This window comes from Corvus moneduloides, chromosome 1, assembly GCF_009650955.1.
Source record: "Corvus moneduloides isolate bCorMon1 chromosome 1, bCorMon1.pri, whole genome shotgun sequence".
In the NCBI taxonomy this organism is placed as follows: domain Eukaryota; kingdom Metazoa; phylum Chordata; class Aves; order Passeriformes; family Corvidae; genus Corvus; species Corvus moneduloides.
In genome coordinates this window covers 32,447,899-32,471,114 of record NC_045476.1, presented here as the reverse complement: position 1 = coordinate 32,471,114, position 23,216 = coordinate 32,447,899, and the positions used below count along the sequence as shown (strand labels likewise).

General features: G+C 41.9%; 1 protein-coding gene across 1 annotated transcript in view; it reads right to left on the bottom strand.

The window, feature by feature from the left end:
• Nucleotides 1-4,319: 4,319 nt before the first annotated feature.
• Nucleotides 4,320-23,216, bottom strand: part of CNTNAP2 (contactin associated protein 2) — a 1,037,874-nt gene continuing 1,018,977 nt past the window's right edge. The window contains exons 23-24 of the mRNA XM_032104142.1: nt 15,895-15,966; nt 4,320-14,922 (exon numbers count right to left, since the gene is read on the bottom strand). Of these exons, the coding sequence (XP_031960033.1) occupies nt 14,723-14,922; nt 15,895-15,966 (272 nt within the window). The 3' untranslated portion in view covers nt 4,320-14,722. The remainder of the gene's footprint in view (nt 14,923-15,894; nt 15,967-23,216) is intronic.

The following is a 23,216-nucleotide window of genomic DNA, read 5'->3' as shown; positions in this document are numbered from 1 at the left end:
TGAGTTATGATTGCATGCTTCATCCCAAAATCAATTGAACAAGTAGCAGAAGGAGAGAAAAAAAGGGAGAAGAAAGTCAATGCAATTTATTGCAACTTATTGCAATGCATCAGAGTAATTATTCTTTCTGTCAGTGTGAAAGAGTCCTTGTGGACTTCACAAATATGAGAACACTGGGAACGTGGAAGCAGGGCTGTTTAGAAGTTTGTTCTGGACTAAAGCTAAACACCTTGCTAGGTCTGAAAGCCCTAACACCAGTCAAAAAACCCACTGGCCTTCTGCGTGCTGCAGTGGCCTGGACTGTTGTCGTGTTAACCATCCTGAAAATAGCTCCGGCCTTGGCTGCTCTGAGAGCAGATGCAATTGCACCCTCAGCTCACAGAGGTGTGTTTGTAGCTACTGTAGCTCATCCACTGCCAAGTGAGTTGTGGGAAGCCAGCATCCAAAACATCCATCCTGTTCCCAAAGGTATACCTGCTGTGTGGGAAAACCATCCCAGGGAGCTGGCAGCCTCACTGGGGCTGAGTTAAATTGGCATCAACCAAGCAAAGGAGAATGACTGCAGGCTCATTTTTGCATGTCAACAATATCATTTTTGCATGTCAACAATGTCCACCTGCAAACCCTTCTTCTGGGTGGCAGGAAGTGTCAGCAAGGTTTTGGCCTACTTGCTTCCATTCTGTTGTCTACCTGCAGGGACAGCCCCATTTTAGGTTGCTGTGATGCTCCTGCTGTGGTGCGAACTGAGTTTGTGCCTGATGCTAACTCTCAGGGCACCCTGCTCCCCACATCCAGGTTCCTACGATGCGACACACAGGTTTACCTTTTTCACAGCTCCCGGCATGCAGAGGACTGGCGCAGAACAAGTTCCACACAGCCCAGTGCTTGGTGTGAAGACTGGTGGCTGGAACAGGGTAGGGGACTGACCATGGCAGTGTGAGCACCTGCCTTGATGGACCATTAGAAGAATCATCTACAAACCAGGAGCGTGTCTTAATCTGAGAAATGCTTGCCCACAGACTGCCATTTCCCTCTCTTTCAAAAAAAAAAAAAAAAAAAAAAAGACCAAAAAACCCCCAAAACAAAACCAAACTAAACAACACACTCCCTCCCCCCGCCAAAATAAACTCTCCAGCTTGAAACTCTGCTGTTTAAGCCTTCTTTCATCACAGTAGAAAGTATTCCCTCCAAATCCCTTACACACAAAAGTAGCACTTTCACTTCACTTCTTATCCAGCTAAATGTGCAGGCATCTGGAAATGGAGAAAAGCCAGTAATGGTGACCTGCCTACGACATCCCATCATGAAACAAGTGCAGGATTTGGAGATTAACAGGCTTACCCAACGCAACGCTGCAAAGGGATATCCTGTCTCATTGACTTCTGAGGCTTTGCATTTGATAGGATTTAAAATGCTTCTTTGCTATAGCCCCTATAAATCAAACCAAGCAGCTAAACCCCTTGGTTCTACCCTTCCCTTCACTGTATCCTGCTACAATACTTAGCAGTTTGAACCTGCTGTGTCTGTGCAGTTCTTTGCCTCATCTTAGTGGTCAAACCATCAGTACAAGAGGGTGTGGGAGCCCTTTTGCCCAGCTACTGAAGATTCCTTTCCTAACACTCCTGGAAAAAAACCCAAGCTGACCTCCCTTAGAGGAGCAGGCACTGCAATGATGCATTTTCAGCATTGATGAACTTCACACCTGTTGGAAGAGAGAGGAATACCTGAAACTCTTTCAGGACCTTCAGGGTTTTCAACTGTGTCCTCTATAGACAGAAGATGAGGTGTGTTGTTCACAGCTTGGGGATAAGCAGTGTTTAATCTGCTGTGTGCTTGAGGATACTGATGAAATGGAGAAGTACAAAACACTGTGAGAGGCGTCGGGGGGTAACACAAAGGCTGGTGGGAGAAATGAAGCTGTCAGAGTTGCTATCTTTTGCTCTCTTCCTGGGGCTTTTGAGTCCAAAAACCCCCACAGGCCACAGCCATGCTTGAGGGATTCAGGCAAGACTGGCCATCAAGATGAGACAAACCCCTCCTCTGGGAAGAGACTGCTGCAGAATTGCATCATGGAACATCACAGATGTAATCCATGAGAATGGAGAGGTTTGGAGAGGTCAGGTGCCTCTGGCTTTTCTTAGTTTTCATGAGCCAGGACCTTGAGGTAGCAGTGCCTACAGTTCTTCCTCGATGTGAATATACCAAAAGTGCTTTTCCACCACATAGTTAGGTTTCATCTAAAACAAAACTGGCACAAGGGAACTTCTGAAAATGAAAGCAAAGCAAAACAAAACAACCTCTCATCTTTGATGGATGATTCAGAAGATAAACAAAGCAGGTCTTCCCCTTGTCTGCACTGCCTTCCTAGGGTAGCCCCTTTCTTTCATCCTGCTCTCAGTTCAACGACTTTTCAGGCCCTCCTGGGTTGCAGCAAAATTAACAAAGCCTCTTTCAGAGCCCTAGGAAAAAATCTTTCTTTCTGCCATCCCTGAAGCTTGTTGTCTCGCTCTTCCTGCAGGAAGCCTTCCAGCCCTGTGCTGAGTCTCCCTGCTTTGAACTCCCTGGATAGGTGACCTTGCACAGGTCCCCCCTGCTCCTCTCCCCCAAAAGCTGCTGCTGCTCAGGCTGGAGCTGGCAGGGTCAGGCAGCCTGCAGCCATGCTGCTGGGGCCTGTCTTTAAACCAGGGAAAAAGGCAGAGTGTCTGTCTGCCTGCCTGCCTCTCATACAAGCACCATGACTCTCCATGCACACTGATAGATGAGGAGGTCACAGACAAAAAAATAATTCTCTAGTCCATGCACAACGTGGGATCAAGCCACAAATCTTGTCAGGTGGTGACGGGAAGTATCAGTCAGAAGTCAAATCACACAGGGCTGCAGATTTATCTGGGTATCAAGGCTGTGCAGTGTAGCATTATAAAATGCACTGATCTTTATGGGCACGTGCAGAGATGTAATTGGAACTGTGCAGAACACAAATTAGATTTGAGAGATTTCTTTTGCATCTCTGCTTCAAGTCATGGTGAGGTTGTTTCATTAGCAAGCAGACATAAAGAAAAAACTCCCCTTCTTGCTCGGTTGCTGGTGGGTTTTTCAAATTAAATAGCACAGAATTTCACAGTTTTGAAAGGACTAGACTTGTGAGGAGATCTCACTTGTTCTGCACAAACACTTGGCAGGTAGGTTTGAAAGAGGACTAAACACATAAAACACCTCTGGCCCCTTTAACTGCACATGGTTGGCAGCTGAGAGGCTCTTCTGAGGAAGCAGAACAAGTACTTTGTGCTGTGGATGTACCTTGTTATCATTGTCCCTAGACATCTGCTTTTGGGTGTGACAAAACCAGGCCTTGACATGAGGCACACCTTTGATCTGACCTACCCTGGGCTATATCCCTCAAAGGCTGAAGGCAGCTCCTGAGGTTTCACTAGCAAACCAGAGGGTTTTCAGAGATGAGAATCCCTCTCCCCTCCAATCCCCAGGCAGATCGTCTTTCTCTTGCTGAATTTCAGGGAAGGGCTCACATAGTGGCCTGAGGGAGGAGGAGTTGCCTGCAATAAGGAGCCAGCTGAGGAAACCCTGAAACCTTGCACAGAGAGGCAGCGGGCCATTGCTTTGTGAGTACAATAGCTTGGTTTTCTGTTCCGTGGGAAGCACTGGCATGTCTTCAGTACCCACAGCTGGGCTGCACACAGAGGGAGAACTGGCAGGAGAAGTAGAAGTAGCAGCCCATTAGTAGAGTGCCAGAAAGCTGTTGCTGCTGTGCACAGGGCCAAGGCAGGAGGATGGTTGCAGGAAGAGCAGCTTCTGGGATGTCTGCTCCCCTAATGAGTAGCTCCATGGGCAACACTAGTCATTGTCCAATGACCGTGTGTCCGCAGCCTGTGGCACACCAGCTCTTGCTCTGAAGGGGCCCAAAGCTTCCTTAGATCTTTCCCCTGTTAAATAAACAATATTTGAATGTGCATTGGTCTGAATTCTTTCTACCGATGTTATGAAACCTTCTTAAAAAATCTCTAGCCAGTCAGTAATGCTACCAACCACTTTTGTTTCCAAAAGAAACTGGATATTTTTGTTTCCAAATTATTCAGAAGAAGAGATTCACCTGTTCCCTCCATTGAGTCACTGTACACAGAAATCTGAAGAGCCCTCTGCAGTTTATCTCAGGCTCTTATACACAGTCTGTAAAGGTGGTTTCTCTTGGTGTTTTTTTTTGTTTGTTTGTTGTTTGTTGTTTTTTGGTTTTTTTTGGTGTTAAATGAAGACATCAAATATTCCAAAAGAATGACACAGGCACACACACACACAAAAAACAGTCCTCATCTGGCAAGGCTCTTTTAATGTTGTACTTTTACCAAACCACAGTACATACTTCAAATAAGGCCTAACAGATTATACTCTTTATAAATTTACAAACAGTTTATTCTCCTTAAAGAGATCATATTTTATCAGTCTTGTGTATTTCAATGAATTATATGTTTATTCAAGCATAACATAGCAAATGTAGCCATAAATCTTGTAGACTAAGTGTCTATAACAGAGGAATCTCAGATACACTATACTTTCAGATTAGGACGTTTTTTAATATACACATTTTTGTTTAATTAGGGTAACTGTCATCTCCTGGTTATGCGTCCCATGGGAAAATTGTGCTCAAGAAAGAAACTTGTGGACTAGATTAACTGCAAACAGACAAGGTCTTGGTTCACCTGACAGGAAATTGGGCCAGCTTTGTAGGCACATAACCCTGGGATTGGATTTCCACCTGGTTTGGAGGGAAGGGGTGAGAGGCTGCTTTTGCTTTCCTAATAGCTAATGGCCCTGTTTTTTCCTGGGTACTGCTCCACAGCAGCAGGAGCTAGATCAGTAAGAAAGGACAACTGTGCTTCCATCCCTAGCCAGCAGCCCAGGTTATTGAGAGCTGGCTGGCTGGTAGAGATGAATTACTCAGAAGTGGCATACAAATAGTACTTAAAAAAAAAAAAAAGAAAAAGGGAGTAAAAGAAGAAAGGAAGTAAAATGACCTGCCTCTGTAGCAATTTTCACAATATTCTGCTGCTGCTATGTATATGAATCTGATTCTGAACCATCGTTCGTGTCCCAGTCTCTGCTGAGCCCTTTTTCTGCTCACAAGGCTATACCCATAGACCAGCTGCTGCTAGCTTGCTATCTTGTCAAGCAAAGCCAGCGAAATAGGAGCACCTCACCATGCTGTGAAACCCCCAAGAGACTGCTCAAGACACTGTGTTTTGAGGACCTCACACTGAGCAACATCACGGGCTGTGCAAGGCAGGTGTTTCTGAAGTGTTATATGGCACCGATGGCTTCAAACCATCTCTCAAAGATTGAGAAACAAGTTCCTGCTTGAGCCCAATATGTCCCTGCCAGAGAACCAGTGAGGAAAGAAAAAAACCTGATACTGAGACAAAACCCAAATCCAAACCATGCAAATAATAGTTGAATAATAGAAATCAAAATCCAAGCCTGTACCCCAAGTCTCCCTTGCAACAGAGACAGCTGATTGCTTTCTAAAATGCAGAACCAGCCATTTCTGTAGCTCCTAAATAACGAGTTTGGCAATAGTTACCATGCACAAAGTAAAGGCCACTTATAAAACATCTCCATAAAAATATCTATTTATCTCTATATCTCTATTTATATATGTCAGTAAGAAGCATCAGACTGAGCACAGCCCAAGCACTCCATGATGGGGGGGAAATCTATTTAATCTTCATGAAATTAAGCACTCTTAGCTAGGATTGGCATCCACATGTAGGATTAATTCAGTATAGGTAATTTCCATCAGGCTTCTTTTAATTAGCAGTAGTCAAATGGGGTAGCAGTTGTTGAGGAGCTGAAGCCTTTCAGGAATATTGTGCCAAATCATGCTGTTGTGTCAGAGGAACTCCCTGGACGCAGGCTGCTCAACGTGTGAGTCAGCTCATTAGGACTGAAGATAATTTATGTGACACCTGCCCAGCCAGCCCACTGATGGGTCTTGATCCACTGAAGGGCAGAGGAAAAGTTCCCCATTGCTCGTGTGTGGCTGAGACTGACCATGCAAAGCAGATCTGTGGAAAGCCAGTTCTCTCTGCTTCATAGTTAATAGGAACCAAGTGATGCCTTAGCCTTCTTTATTCAAGTGACTCTGATCCCTTCTCTTAAGCAGTTGGAGCTTCAAAAGATCAGATACAATGCAGGAGTTACAATGGGGTAAGTGTAGTATCTCAGGTATTCCACACACAGAATCATTTTTTCCCCTCCGAGATGCTGATCCAATGAAAATAAAACTATTTAGTAACCAATGTTGAGAATTTTCTTGGATGTGCTCATAACTGAAACCTGTAGGGGGGCTGATTTGTTGGCCCTGCTGAGGCAGACCTTTAAGGCTCCAAGAGACCAAAACCACTAGAAGCTTTTATAATATCATTTGTTTGTGTCCTACCTTGGAGATTACAGCAGCCTTGTATAGCTGCTACAAAAGCACAAGGGAAGGGGATGGCTAAGAGCTCAATCTGACATCCTGTGGCCCTAAGGAAAATAGATGCCAGCTTTTGCTAGACATTAATTTCATTATTGATATCTCTTGGGAAAATTTGAACCAAGCAATAGAAAGTAACCATGATGAGTGGAATGAAGTGCAGCTGCCTAATTTCCAGATTCTCTTTGCCAGACAATGCTGTGATTTTGGAACAAATATAAACAAGCTATAAAATAATGCCGCAGATGGCAGAAACCAAACTTGTACTTTCAGTCACTGAGTACTATGAACAGATAAAAAACCTGCTGCAAATACAAAAGATGACAGGAATGACAGCACATAACCCTTTCACTACAATGGTTACATTTTAGGAAGGTGAAAGTCTTCACCTGCTCAAAGTAGCAAGCACTGCTGAGAAGGAGTTTAAAGATGACAGTGAAAGGCAGTAAATTTGTCAGTGAGAGGGAACACTTCTAAAGTAGAGAAAGAGATGTGAAAAAACTCAGACCTGTCAGCAATTTTCTTTCCTTGGAGTAATGGGTAGAGGGGTTTGGAAAAAAGGAAACATTAGATGTCTACAGAGATCTTACTCCTTACTCTTACCAGGAACTGCGTAATGAAAGGGACTTTACGCTGTGTTTCAGAGTGTGCAGCAAAGGCAATTTCTCTTTGTTACCTTACCCTGTTGTAGTAGTTTATGCTTCAGGAATAAAGGTCTCATTAGTGCAAGTCACACAAGAAAACTCTGCAGACAGACCTTGATTTTATAACAGAAATAACTTACAACTAGCTGCTGATACTGCGTCCAGTGTTTTATGATGGCAAACCATAGATCTACTTTTAAACGTTTACCCAAAGGAGTTTTTCAAGACAAAGCAGTGCAGGGCTATTTGTTCAGCTTGTGAAAGATTTATTGACTATGCCAGGGTCAGACTCCTTCAGTGACACACGCACTGTAAGCATGAGAATGTGCCGTTCAGAGAACAAACATTAGCATACAGTGGATGGCTACCTTGTCTTTATTCAGCCAAGTTAATTTATCTTACATGCATGGGGTTAGAAAAATAATACACAGACCTGGCTAGTTGCTCCATTGCTAACCAAAGCCATGATGAAATGAAGGAGAGCTGTTAGGCTGGAAATGTTCCAGATGAAGCCTGCTTCCACCTGACATGAGTCATCTAACTTTACTGTTTTCTGGATGATTCAAGAGTTTGTTGCCTTGCTCCAGTGACTCTGTCGGTCTTAAAGAGCCTGAAGACAGCCTACCACCCTGGAAATGGAGTCAGTGGGGAAAAAAACAGTATGACTGGACAGGATGCTAGATTATCTCATCTAGGTTCCCTTTCCCACAAAAGGTTGGACTAGAAGGTCTTTTGTGGTCCCTTTCAATCTGTGATGTTCTATAAGATGGAGAAAAAGTGACAAAAGACAGGGACAGGCAGCAACAATCTGAGAATTGTCTTCTAAGCAGGTAGAAGAGCTTGGGACTTGTGACTCTGTACTCTCACCAGCAGCCTAGAGTGGCTTGCTTAAGTTTCACATCTTCAGCTGTAGTCTTGCAACAGCCTGTTTCAAAGCATGTGAACAACAGGAGCTCAAATACCTTGGCCAAAAAGGCAAGGAACACATGGCAATATATAACTGGCCACAGCACTGTACCTAGCCCAAACTCCTGACTGGAAGGCAAGAACTTCTGGTACAGTTTATTGTTCTGCATGCTAAGCATTTCCTCAAATGGTTTCTGTTCTAGTGTCATTCCAGTTATTTACATTTCTCACCCGTCAGAAAATGTCATCTACCAGCCTTTTCAATAAATTAGAGTTTCTTAGAGCAGCTCTGTGCAGAATTCAGAATACCAGTTGTCGAATATTATCAGTATAAATACCTATACGTTATAATTAATATGGTGATAGTATATCCCTGACCCTTGGGAGACAGCAGAATTAATGCTATGGAATCTGAGGAAATAACAATTTGCTCTTCTTTAATACCCTATTACATACCAAGCAAGAACATTAATCTATGGCAAAACTAAAGGTACACACTTTTATGTTTGTTGTTTAATCCAGATGCTTTTCCTTAAGGAAACAACAGCAGTGGGACTACAAGTAGACGTTATTGGAAGCTGAATCACAGAAGAAGCAGGATGTGCTAAATTTGTTACTTGCTTATATGTGTATTTCCAGAGTATATCTTACCCCCTTTTCACTGAAGTGGTTCTGGTTGTGCTTAAATAATTGCTCAGCTTTTCTCATATGATACTTTGAAAATAGAAGACTAGTGAAAAGAAATACTGCTCTGTGAAAAAACCTGTTGATACCAAGCTTTTTTTTTTTATGGTGACTTTTTAAAAAAGACTTTTTGTGTAAAAAAGCCATGAATTGGCCCCTTCTCTTCCTGATTCTTAAGCTGTTGGCATAATCAGAGTTTTGAGCATAGTGCCTCAAGAAGAAATCTGTTTATATGTGAAAGTCAGAGTTAAAAGAACTGTGTTACGGATTGTTAAATAAATGCTTTTCCATTCCCAGGTCCAAGTCTTGTCTCATTTGAGGCACCATATGTGCCTGCTACTGTAGGGTACAGTCTGAGTTTATCTCCAAAATTGCACTTAATTCAAGAGCGAGTGAGTTTGCTAGCACTGCAGACTCATGGATTTGGAGCAAGTTTGGTATCTTATCCACCCACACTACGGCAGCAATTGCCCGAGTGGTGCAGACATCGCATCCCGAATAGCCTTAGGTTTTGGAGGTGCACGTGCACACCCACATGCCTGCAGTGAGACACGTGTGGCAACAGAGGGAGCAAAGACTCTTTGTGTCACAGAGTTCAAGTATCAGTCGGGCTTTACACTTGAACCTTCACTCCCATCTCTTTGTCCTAGAGATTTTTTTGTAAATGAAAAATATTCCTACATAAAGCGTGGCTCTCCTTCTAGGGGCTGCAGCAGTCAGCACAAAAGAATGGCCAGAACACGGTCACACAGTATCCCACCAGGACTTTGCCACTATTATATTCCACAAAGGAAGTGAAGGTCTTGGAGGGATCCAGGGATTTGGTGGGTGGTTAAGGCAATGCATGCTGTAGACAGAGCAACAGTCCCTGTGATTCAGGTGGTTGTTGCGCTGATGCTTCTTTGCCTAGGTTTCACACTCTCCCATTCACATGCATAGTTCTTTTATAAAATGCTTCATGTCATAAAAATATTTTAAAGCCTGATAAGGTAGTTTATTGAAAGGAACAGACACAAGTCTGTTGAGCTGGGCATACATTTTTCTTGACAGTTTCAATAAAAGGCTCTCATTCATGAAGGAAAGGACAGAGTTACGGCAGGAAAGGAAAGCAAACAACCCACACTCAGTCATTTGTCGTATGTAACCCTTGTGAGGCTGGCAATGCCACCGAATCTGCAGTAACAAATGTGAGCAGAACTGATAGCAGACTGCTTGCTGCTAACTGCAAAGTGATCAGAAAGGGAAAAAGCAGAAAGGCAGTCATTAAATTTCTATCCAAACCCTGCTCTCAGACCCTCTGCCCACCACAACGAGTACAGATGTACACTCCGTAACAGATAACTCTGATGCAGGAGGAACACACTTGCACTTCAATAAATCTTCCCTGATTTTAGCACCCTCTCTTCCAGCATATAACTGCATTCCGGAGTACCTTTTTTCATGTACTGGGGTTCTTTTCTTAAGAGGTCATTCCAACTTCTGTCCTTTCCAAACTGATTTCCTGGCACTAGAGAAGTTAAAAATATGGGCAGTGAACAGAATATCCAAAGCATGAGGAAACAGCTGTTACAGTGATTAAAACTATTTCAAATGTCTTTCTCCTTTTTTCCCCCCTCCTCTTTATTTACCAATCTGGTTTCTAATAGAACTTTAGTTAAAAGGAAAGACATTCACAAAAGATATCTATGCATACAAACACACTGCCCTTCATTCATTCTAATTTGCATACTGTTGCTGTTAGAAAGTAAAGTTTCTGTTTAATTTCTCTAGGATGGATAATGACATCTGATTACCAGAATTTAGGTTCTGCTTTTCAAAAATGACATCCTTTCAGGATCACCATGCTTGATGGAATGTAAAATCATTCATGGGAGAAACCATACTGAAAGCTATTGCTTGTCGAATTTAGATAGCTTCACATTTCAACAGATACCCTGGAAATTAGATGAATCTGCCATTAAAGGACATTGTTTTAATTGAGCTCTTATCAGTACAATAAACTTGTACATACACACCACTGCTTCGGCAGTCTTACTAAAATATTTGTGATGACCATCCCCTCACATGTATCATGCTGCCTAGAGCATGATGCTAAAATGCTGCCGTACCTTTGAAGTAGTAACTGCTAGAAGAGATATAAAAGGTACAGGTAAAGTTTAAGACACAAAAAATACAAAGCAGAAATGCTCCAGTACAAGTTAAAGATACATACTCCTATTTCATACATCTGAATTTTCTATCAGTAAATATGGAACAATCAGCGCATGAAAGACCTGATTCAAAACCGCCAGACTGGATTGCGGATTTCCCTTGAGGCTGGGCTGACATCAAAATAGGTTTTCCATTGTTTTGTCTCTTTAGAGCTCCATGTCTCATTACCTGGTGGTCTGCAAGTCTTGTGAATGAGAATCCAAAATATTGCTTACATTATTTCACTAACACTGAGAGCTCTGATCTCCAGCCCAGTCTTGCTCTCCCCACTGCTGGTGGCAGTTTTGCCATCATTTCCTGTGGTGTCGGAATGACCCTTTAGAAACACAGCTGGGACACTTTGGTTCCCAAACCAGTACAAGAAGCTACATTTTTCTGCACAGTTCAAATAGGTGAAACAGCTAAAAAACAGGTGATAAAAGACTGATTATTTTAATATTCTTTGGGGAAAGTACAGAGTTTTATAAAAGTAGGATCCACTCTCCCCTCCAACAGATTTTCCCACATACCTGTTAAACAACATGGTATTTTGGCACAAGTAAGAGTGGGTGAAATAAACTGTGGATGTTGTTTCATCCTTCAATGATGGGCTTGCAGAGGAAGAAATCCTCAGAACAGACCTATTGCTAGCAAAATACACAGGCTATGTCTCAGAGCCTGCTCCTGCTTCACTGACAGGATGCTGAATGACCACTGCCTATAATTAAACATACACCATTCTCAGAAATTAAATACAAAGCAGACAGGCAGGAATTCACCCAAAGTCACCAAATGCCTATACAGAGACCAGCTGCTCATCGATAATATCATGTCTAAGGCCCAGTTCAAGGAGAAACAAAAATTCTAATAATTAAAGGTTTCTAGAGTTATGAAAGTGACTGTATTTTAGCACAGCACTAATGTATTTCACATAAAAAGGTCCATGGTGTCCAGTCAATGGAGAGGTGCAGATGCTCATGACTTGGTTTCAGAAATTCAAACTGTTTTTCAAACTTAAGACACTAATTTATAACTATAGCTTATGCAATGGTCAAAGGTTATTTGCCAGAAGTTCTGGCTTACAGGGTTGTGGGAGACTAGCTGGTAGTTTTTTAGAAAATCAGTGAATAGGTGTCACAGGCCTCACTGCCATAACCCAGAGACAGCTGCCTCTTGCTTTGCCAAGAACTTGGTTAGACATGGAGACCAAGCCATCTTTCCCTTCTAGTACCATGCAGAGGAATTTGGCAATTTACACTACAGCTGTTAAATCTGTCTCTCCCACATAAGTAGCAGAGGACTCTAGTCTCTCAGGACACATAAGTCTGATCTTCCTCACAGACATTAAATTCCGAGTTTTTTTTCTGCAAACCAAATCCCAATCTATGCAAATGATGCTCTATTCACTTCACTTAGTAGCTTGAAGTTGCAGGCAAGGATGTTTTCCAGACTGGACTAAAATACCATTAAAATAAAATGAAACATAAAATCATATAGAAAAGATAATGCCTTTTCAATCCTACAGAGACACCTGTGATTGCTACGTGGTTTGCTGAATGGTGGTGCAGGGTAGATCCATCCCCTGCTGATATTCTCCAAGGTGAGAAGACTTATTTTACACTCATGATTAAACCCAGGACTCATCTGCTTGATTACAGACAAGAGAGGAAGAGGTTAACACTGGAGGCAAGGCAAAAGACTGCAGAGCACAAGAGTGACAGAGGTAAGTTTTAAGCCTACCTGAACCTCTCTGCCACTTATATTACCTGAGAAACAGTATTTTTTTTGAAACTGGCAACTCTCTTGTATGATAATTCCAAATCCATAAATAGAAGAAATTAATGGGCTCGATTTGCTCTGATATCTATGTTCAATGATAATGTTCCTCAAGAACAGGACTTTAGACTACCATCCTTAATACCCAAACTATCAGGCCTGTCTTTCTGACAAATTGTGCTTATCAGTGTCTTGTTTGGTAAGACTCAAATATTTTCTTCCCCCTACATGATTTTTTAATTTATTTTTAAAGTGTCAATTAGAATAATGAAAGTTGGAACAAAAGAAATAGGGAAATTAAAAATGTTAGCACTGCTCAGTGTAGTAGTTTGCACATTTGGGTGAAAAATAAATCCTTATAGTGCAGAAAAATGAATTAAATCTGTGCGTACTAAACACAGAAATATTAAAGATAAAGCAAATCTAGGACTGTCACAAGAATAAATACTTTTAAAGGGAAATTCCTGGTATTGTTTCTGTTCTTTTAGCACGTGGCAAAGCCCTGCAGTATATTCAATCCTTCATTCTGTTCCACTGCACAACCTGTCCATTAAGGCCTTAAATTCCTATCAATTCAGACCATAGGAGAACCATGCTTCTCTACAGAGGGAAAGCTAAAGCTTTGTTATTGCCACCAAAGGATATTAGGTCTTCAGGCTGCCCCTTTGTCTTTCCTACTAGCTGCCTGCTGTTCAGGTGACACTTACAACTTTCCTGATTTGAGAGGAAAAATGGGATGCAGTGCTGTACTTGGCATTGGCCTTGCTATTTTTAAAAATGCCTTACAAAGACAGTAAAATAGTTTGGGTAAATCTCCATATTGAAAAGTAACTCTCACCAGCATGCTGTGTGTTTCTCATGTGCTCTGGAGGCAGAGTTTTCAAGCCTCCTTTGCCTCACCTTCCTGACTGTGCAAGCGCTGCCAGCAGAGGCTTTCCTTGCAATGGGACTGAAACAAGGAATTTAAGGAATAAATTGCTACTCTCAAGTTGAAAAAAAGAAGTATGTGAAGCCTGTGGGTTCAAATGCATTGACTAAAGCCATACTAATATTTCTATGACAGCCTATTATGAAGAAACAGAAGCAAACAAAGTCTGGCTCTAATTCCCTACTACAATGTACAGTATATGCCAATATGCCACAGGCAGAGTTGAGTTTAACCTGGCATGTGCACCAGGTCACCAGTGCCATAGACAAAGACACAGAAACAGACTAGGTCTACAGACTCACACAGCATAATCCTCCCTCAGAGACCAACAAAATAATACAAAAAACCTTTAAAGCCTCCTGTGCTTATGATAATCCTCTTTACTAGTAATAGTAGTAGTCGTAATAATAGTATTTTTACATTGTTGATGAGAATTGCACACAATCAGTGAGGTGCCTGGGTCAAGAAGATGGGTCCTGCCAGGGCTGACATGGGCCAATGAGACGTTGAGAAACTGGCGAGTAAGATTTGCATTAGTCCTCACCCCCCTGTCCCACCCCCAGCCTGAACCCCTGGATCAACGCCACCGAGATAACGGTGATGTGGCCAAAGTGCGGCTGAGGGCAGCCTGTGGGGAAGTGGCCAGCCAGGAACGAACACCACACCGGGAAGAAAGGGCTGCCACTTGTTCTCAGGACAGAACCACCCACATTTCAAACAGCTTTTAAAAATTGTAAAAAACCAGCCCTGTTTCTTGTCACAGGTATCCAGAACATCTCTAAACACACACAGAAATAGACAGGTATTACTTAAAATTGTAACCAATGCTGAAGCTGCAAAACTGATCTTTGTTGTAGTTGTTGGGATACAGAAGGGGCAATTTGCTGTAAATAAATATTAAAAAGTATTTTTTTAAATGCTTGAGATATTCTTTTTGTTTTTTCTCCAGTCTCAGTGGTATTTTCCTGTCACTTGCTCCTCCAGTTGTGCTGATCTTTTTATCCTATGTGTGCTCAAGTGTCCGGCACAGAGTGTTCTCTCTCCACTGCAAGAGTCATCCCAGTCCCACCCTGGCCCAGCTCATATCCCACCCCAGGCCCCATCCCCGTGGGCTTAGATAAGCCATTCCTTCTTGCTCTCGTCTATGGTCTCCGTGAAGTTGGGGTCATTGTTCATGATGGCGGCGTCGGCACTCTCGGCTGACTCTGCCCCTTTGGCCTCGTTGGTGTGGTAGGTTCCCTTGTGGCGGAACATGTAGCGGATCAGGAACACCAAGGTGCAGAGGATGGTGAAGATCACCACTGCGATGACGCCTACACACAGGAGGAAAGAAAAGATGACTATGGTGAGACCAGCTGCAGATTTTAACACAAAGAAAGGATCCCAAAACTCCTTTGAGCTGAGTTGAAGCTACTTAGGCAGTTGAGCATCACCACAGTTGCTTGGTTTCTACTACTCTAATATTTATATATAGTTTTCACCACATACACAATGCAACTCTGTGAAGTCTGCTGGTGACTCTCTCTCATCCCGTAGATAAAATCTTCAACATTAACATCTACTTACAGAGCTAAGATTTGCTGACCATGAAGCAGAGGGTGTGAGCACTTCCAGAACACAGATTCCACCTCTGATGTTCACTTTCTAGTCAAAGGCTGTAAAGACCTATCATAGCTCGTCTACGCGTCCTTGAAAATTGGCTCGGCTGACTGTTGGCTCATGCCACCCACTAGGCGCTGGCTCCACATAATTGCAGATGTTACTGCTTTATCATCAGTTTTAGCCCTAATTGGTCTCCCTGCAACAGTCTATTTTGGGTTCGATCCTGTTACAGAGAAGCTTCATGAATGGTATCCTCTTAGGCATAGGCATCTATGTGACAAAACAGCACTGCTCCTGTTCGGGCCCTTCTCCACAGGCATAAGAATCTTCTAGGATGAAGATGCTATGAAATGTTCAGGTTAAAAAAATCTTGTAATCAGCCAGAGTTATGTTATGATGCTTTATGTTACGTTGGGCAGGTGAACTGAGGCTGTTCAGATGTGGCCTGAATTTTTCTGAGGAATGCAACGCTATCCTTTCGGCATTGTAAAGTTTCAAAGTATAAGGAAAAGTTATAAGTAATAATAAAAATATAAATTAGAAAGGGAAAATTACACAGCAAATCAAAACTAAAGCAATAAACCTAAACCTGGATATGGAAACATTTACCCCTGTTAGCAACTGCAATTCAGCCATCAGAGACATACTGCAAAGTATCTTGGAAAAGTAGAGAGTTTTCTTACCTCCAATAATAGCTGAGTTTCTGTTAACTCCATCTCCTATAGCTTGACCATTGTATGGGAAATCAGCACTCGCTGTAAATAGAGAATTAAAGATTCATGTTGTAATAGCAGTGGAACTTCCGTAAAAGTTCAGAAATACACCCACCATCCTCAGATACAACTTAAAGAAAACTGTGATCACTAGATATTTATCTATAGACGAATAAAAAGAAAAAACGTCTTTCAATATTATCTAATCCCTCTGAACTACTTGCTTCCTCCTCGTAACAAAAATAAAATTAAAATAAAGGAGATACCCTCAGTAAGCATTACTGTTGATCCAGAAGGACATTTTGTCCTTTACTAACATAAAGTCAGTAAGTTTTAAGTGGTAAATTAGCACAAAACCAAACAAACCCCTCTATTTTAAAAGTGTGTGATCATATTATCGCAGAGATTTTTGCCTTTGTCAGTGCTACCCATCAAAGGCCTCAGAAGTTTCCAGGATTTGGTGGCCACCATTGTATACAACCTCAAGCTCTTTGAAAGAAAAATGGGAATCCTTTTTGCTGATGCACAGTCCAAGGTAAGAGAGGGGCTGCAGCTTCTGTTGGTCAGAGCCATAAAGCAGCTACCCCACAGAGCACGTGCCAGCACTTTTGTCACTCTAGGAGAAAGCCCAGCATGTCAGCTGAGCCACTGCTGGAGCTGCTTTGGAGCTTGAGGAGCAAGACTGTGAGCTGGAGGACCTGAGGCACAGCAGGCAGGAGAGCCTGTGGATGAGGAGAGCCTCCAGCACATAGATAAAGAGAGGAAACACAGGCAGATGTGCCAGCACTGATTTGCGAGTGACCTGAAAAGGAGACTCCTTGCAGCAGAACGCGATGAAATTGGGTGGAAGCCTTGGTTTTAACCTCCAGAAAATATCACAGAGGCTTTTCAAGGCCATCTCATCAATTGAACTTATTATCAGCATTTTCTTTATAGTCAGGCATAGCAACTAGACACTGCAGTGACTAAGAAAACCCAAGCAGCTGGGTGAGTGATTGCAATCATTTGCCTCTTTGCCACTGGACTATGGCATTGATTTTGAAATAGAGAAAATGTTGCTAAAAGTGGCTTAACTGGAGAAAGTTAAAATAATCAAGGATATGAACTACTTCTTAGGGCAGCATTTAAAACCCAGCTGTATTTTCCTTGCTGGATGGATTAGGTGATACTGTATTAAAAAAATCAATTGCCTTTACAGACTGGTGATGCATTCAGTGTACCAAAAACTGGCTGAGGAAATTCAACTGTCTTTCTGTTAGCATGGAGTAAAATCCATAATAAAGTTCCTTTTCTATTGTAAAGCAGCTGCACAAAAGAATAAACGGTTTCAGCTTGCCATATGGCCTGAAAGGAGGTCTGGGGCTAGAGTAGCCCTCTGTGTGCCTACTCTGGGAGAGAGTTGAACCAGCTGTGTATTCAGCAGCAAGTTTTTGGCTGGCTGCCTGTGGGACAAACAGGAGCGCACTTCTCAGAGCTCCGTGGAGGGGCCCTGTCCAGCAGATATTGCCAGCAGCACTCGTGTCTTTGACATTTGTTGGTGCTCTGGCTTCTGAAAACCTTCTTCTGCACCTCTCTGAAACGAATCAAGCTACAAATCGTAAAAGATAAATAAATACCTGGTTCCATATCAGAGGATTTTGCTCCAAAGAACTGTGGAAGACTGTTAATAAAGACATTTTGGCACAGGACCCATAAACATACCCTTGCAGTGCTAAAAGGGAAGGGCTGGCAGTGGGAAATCCTAATTTTACACCTGCCCTCCCTGTATCTGAAGGAAAACCCTAAAGCCAAATAATATTATGGGGAAAGCATCAGTTTGCCAAATCACAAGGAATTCCCCTCTGCCATTCTAACCCAAAAGGAGGTCCCTTGTCATCTGAACATCACCACAGGCAGTTAACAAGTCCTAGCACTTGCCACTTGGTTGAGAGTTGGTCTCCTGTGTCCTCACATAAGAAATCTGAAAATCTACAATGGTCATGTTCCTTCTTCCCTTAGAATTGAATATTATATTTTATCTTCTTTTAAAAGGTTATTTCGAGGACAATGGCACCAGTGAAGCTTGAAGAAAGAGGAAAGCTGCTGTTCTTGGCAGTACAATCCCTCCCAAGCTGCCACATCATGGTGGCTATGCTACAAGGGATTCCTGGCAGATGGAAGACCACAGCCTATGATGTCCAACAGGCACGGAAGCACAATGCAGGATAAGAAAGGGCATGATGCAGAATGTGGAGCTCCATCCTTGATCTTGTCTGAGAGCTGCTGCTGGGACTGGACCCAATGTCTCCACCCACAGCTGCTGCCCATTGCACCCAGTCATCTTATAGACTCAGGAGGAGCTGTCCAGAGCAACAGGCACATGTGGTTCACTCTGAGACTCCCACCTCTGACAAAAAGGAAACAGGAACATGAATCTGGGAGCAGGGGACACTGTATTTCAGCAAGAGCTCATCACCAGATTGGTTAAATTGTGCCCTGCTGCAGCTGCTGGAGAACCAGGAGCACTGCAGGGAAGAAAAGGAGCTTAGACTTTCATGAATCTTTTGTTTAAAGCACTTGCAGCAGTGTTGGCAGATATTATTGCCATCATTCATGAATTCTTATTCTACTATTCTCGTGTAACCGAGAGACCTGCTTGTGTATTATGGGCAGGGTTTTGTCTGAAAAACTGTATCTAAAATCTCAGCCAAGTGTGGGGTTACAGAATATATCTTGCTGAAAAAGAATCTATACAATTATTTTACTTAAAGTATTACTACAGATGGATAGAGGAAAAAGAAAACAACTAACTAGTTTCTTTTCTTAGTAGAAAGTTCCCTTGACATTCTTCAGTAGCTCCTCAAAAGATCAGAAAGAGCTACAGACCAGAGGTCTATGAGCCATAAAAGGGTAATTCCTGCCACAGCAATTAGGCTGAAAAGAACATATGAGGGTACAGTCCTTGATCCTCCAAGATGAACTTAACAGATTATTGTCCCCAACAGGTACCAAGTGCAGCTATTTCAGATAGGAGTTACATCACTCAAACACATGGGGATTCCTCTCTGATCTTACTACAGTCACATTCAATATTAATGCAATATTAAGCAACTTTGCCAAAAAGACAACTAACAAGGGTTTTTCTTCCATTGCTGCTGAAATTCAGGAACTAAAAGAGAAAAGAACACATTAGAGCATACCAACAGAGGGACAGCAGTAACACAGATCCTCTGGTAAAAGCACAGAAGACTACAGAGTGCTGTTCATAGGTTGTAAAGAGTAATTCCTAAAATGAATCTTCCCCAGGTTTCTCCAAGTAGCCAGGGTCTCACTTGTGTGATTCAAAACATGAAACACAGAGCAAAGAGCTTTTTAATCTATCCTGGAAAACAGCTACATATTGACCCAAGAAATGTCCTGCCAACTCCCTGAAATCCTCTGCTCACGCAGCTGTGGCACAGAGCCATCAGTTTGCTGTCACGGCACAGCAGAGACTTGTTTCTAAAACCTGCAGCCAGTGTAGGGACAGATTGCTCTGCCTCAGGAAATGCTAAGCTCCTCTGTGGCTTACGAGCATCACTTCATCTGGTTCCCTTCCAGGATCCAAGCTGGGTGATGCTGACCTTTGCACCCTGTCTTTCCACAGCAGGTCATCAGGTTTGCTTCAAACACCACCATCCTGAACCTAACTTACATAAAGGGACACAGTACACTTTGCTTTCTCTTTCATGGGCTGCTCACTCCTTGAATTTTTAGTGATGCCTCATGTGTTGTGTTAGAGGATTACATATATGTCCCTATTATGAACCATTTTCCTGACTTTATGGAAATAGAAATCTTCACAGTCACAGACTTAATAAATTTTTTTAGTACAAGTTACCGGATATTGGAAAAAATACACCCAATTGACAATTCTGGAACTACCAGAACAGACGTGCAGCTTAGAGGGAAAATTGGGGCTTTTAATTTTAAAACAAGGCCATAGTTTTGATAACCACAGAGTAAATCTACAGAGTCTGAACTTATGTTTTGCACTTTTCAACTTTCTGTTATTAGGCTTAGGGTAAATGGGGTTAAAGAAACTTTGCAGCATCTAAAAGAGTGATTAGACTGGCTGCAGGCAAAATCCATGTGTTGGCCATCACTGTAATGACATTTGAAGCTTTAGATGACCACAATAATGTAGTAGGAGACCTACCATCCTTCAGCATGCCCAGCAGGGTCATTGCCACAGCCAGATGCAAAACAGCAGCCCTCAATGAATGGAGAGGGGAGGTGGGACTGGATAAACAGAGCGCAATTAGGATTAAATGTTAAAGATGACAGATGTGCTTGGTTTAGCTGAGTGAATTAATTCTGCTTCATTATAATAGGCATGATTTTGCATCTGCCATTTTCAGAGGGAAAATGTTTTACAATGGATCCCACATAAAAGCCTTTTGCAAATTCACAGAATTGAAATTAAAAAATGACCTTGGTAAAGTAGAAAAGTAGTCCAGAAGATGAGTGTGGGCTGAGAAATGTGCAAAAGGCTGTTCAGTAAAGGCAAGGGGAAACCCAAAACCAAAGGGGGAGATTTTCAAATAAACAGCAATATCAAGAATTACACAGTAAAAAGGCAAATTTTGTTTTGAGATACACTACCAGGAGTGTTATATATAAGTCACTGGAAGCAATTTTTTTAACTGAACATTTTTACTCAGTGGGAAGTCCTGGTTAAAATACAGCATGCTACAAAGGAAGATACAGTTTAGATTTGCTCCACAAAAGGAAGTGTGAGAGTTATCACAGGTCTAAAACAATTGATGAAATGTGGAGTGCCGGAAAATCAGTTTGTTCAGACTAGATCAAATGTGTTGCATGACTTCTTTGGCCTTTCATCTTTACATTACAGATGTCCACAATTTTGAGAGGTATTCTCCCATTTTTAAGACCAGTTGGGTTTTCACATAAACATGAACTAGAGAGGCAACCAGAACCACTGGATCTGGTGATCAGAAGATATATAAAACCTGCATCACACAAGGCATTGATTAGAAGTAGAACAATAAGATAACAAAAGAAAAGATATGAACTATAACTCCTTCTTCCTAATTGTATTTTGCAGCCAAGCATCCAAGAATTGACCTTGCAACAAGAGCAAATGCTCACTTACATGTTAGGATTATGAGAAAGTGTTGGACACTAGCTCCATTCACTAATCTGTTCCTGCATAGGACCACAGCATGGAGAAAAATAAAAGCAAGCTTTCTGGTGGCATTCTGTAAATCACGTCAACTCTGCTGGTCAGATGAGACTGTACTGCTGTGGTTTGAAATTACAGAGCTCTCCTTATTACAGACTCTAAGTATAGAGCCTAACTGCTTGACTCTTGATAGTAAGTTAATGGTCAGTCACAGTCACATTCCCCTTCCTGAAGGGACTGGATCACAAGTGAAACTCTAAACACATGCACAGGAATGACGGAGCAGGAGTAAACAGCTCCATTACACAGTCCTACATCAAAGGTGAACAACACAACCTTTAGAGTGTCCTTTTTTGCTCATCCCACTGCCTATGCCCACCCCACCCACTTCTCTCCTCCTGAGTTTGGGTCTGTGGAGAGCTCCCATGACAAGTAAACTGCAGCAATTCAGCAAAAGAAAAGAAATCCTAAGCAGTATTAAAAAAGCTGTCTCTTTTAATGCACATCTTTATGTGTCTTACTTTGTATTGAAAGTTCCTATTTTTTTATTTTTTAAATTAATACATCTACTTTTTTCCCTACTTCACCAAGCTGAAAACTCAAAAACGAGGAAAACTACCACTACTTCTGTTTTTCTAGGCATTTGAGAGCAGATTCTGAGAGAGGACTGTTTAACATTAAACTCTGTTAACAGACTTTACTTGAAGTCCTACTGACATCAGGTTAACTATAGAACCAAGAGTCTGGCTGAAGTGATTTTTCACATTAAACACCTCCAAGTTTAAAAAAAGCCAACCTCACCCTTACCCCGCCACAAAATAGTTAAAAGATATTATTAACCATCTTGTTTGTAAAAGGTCGGGTTTGTTCTCACATACTACGTGGGTTCAGTCGTCACTCCTTGAATTTTTAGTGATGCCTCATGTGTCGTGTTAGAGGGTTACATGTATGTCCCTATTATGAACCATTTTCCTGACTTTATGGAAATAGAAATCTTCACAGTCACAGACTTAATAAATTTTTTTTAGTACAAGTTACCGGATATTGGAAAAAATACACCCACTTGGCAATTCTGGAACTACCAGAACAGACGTGCAGCTTAGAGGGAAAATTGGGGCTTTTAATTTTAAAAATGTCATCTTCTTCTCTCTGTTGCCAATAATGCTAATTATTTGGAACATGAAAATCTCCATGTTGGAACAAAATTCACTAATTTCTTCAATCTTTTACAACCATCTTGACTGGGGGGGGATAGAGAGGAAAAAACCCTAATATAAGTGACAAAAAATCCTCCAATGCATTAGTGCTATTTGGACCAATTACTTAAACCAAGTTTTGTCACTCGGTTCTTTTAAATCAAAAACATTTTGAAAGGTTAAATTTTTTTTTCCCTAAGAACATTTCATTGAATCTCAAGTGGTTTTTATGTCAGCTGCTGGTGAGTTCTGTTGAGAGTGAGAGAGATACATGCACAGAGATAATGGAAAACACAAAACCTGTGGTTTTACATTTTTGGTATGAAGGGTCTCCAATCCCATCTTTTTATTACAGTGTGAAGTGAGTATAAATCAAAAAATCCTCTGAAATGATGGTTTAATAGAAACACTGACTTCTGAACACCGGTCTGCATGCAAACGCCTGAGACAGTGTGGGAAAGTAAGTGGGGTTTATAGAAGAAAAGTATTGTTGGATGTTTCTGTAAAAAAAAGCATGAATTTTGGAATGAACAATGGAGCTGCCAAAAATGAACAATGGCAGTACTGGGAGACAATGAAGTGAATGCCCCATGGTCAATGAACTGGGACAATACAGACTCTCAGCACTAGACAGCAGACAACCCAATCAGTCCAGATAGCTGTTTGTGAATTTAGGGCTGTGTTATCAGCCCTTTAATTTCCTTCTGCAGGTGAGCTTTGCTGTCCATACTCTTAAGGAGGGGAGGAAATGGAGTTTTATCAATGGCTTACACCAAGAGAGTTGTACAATATTATTTCTTTTGGTCTTGAAAAGCAATCTTCCTGGCAAAGGGACAGAAAAGCTTGTGCCTTATTAGGAGACCCACCACCCCTGCAGCTTAAACTCTCCCAGTCAGTCCTGGGTGAAATACAAGACAGGGAAAACATTCCTT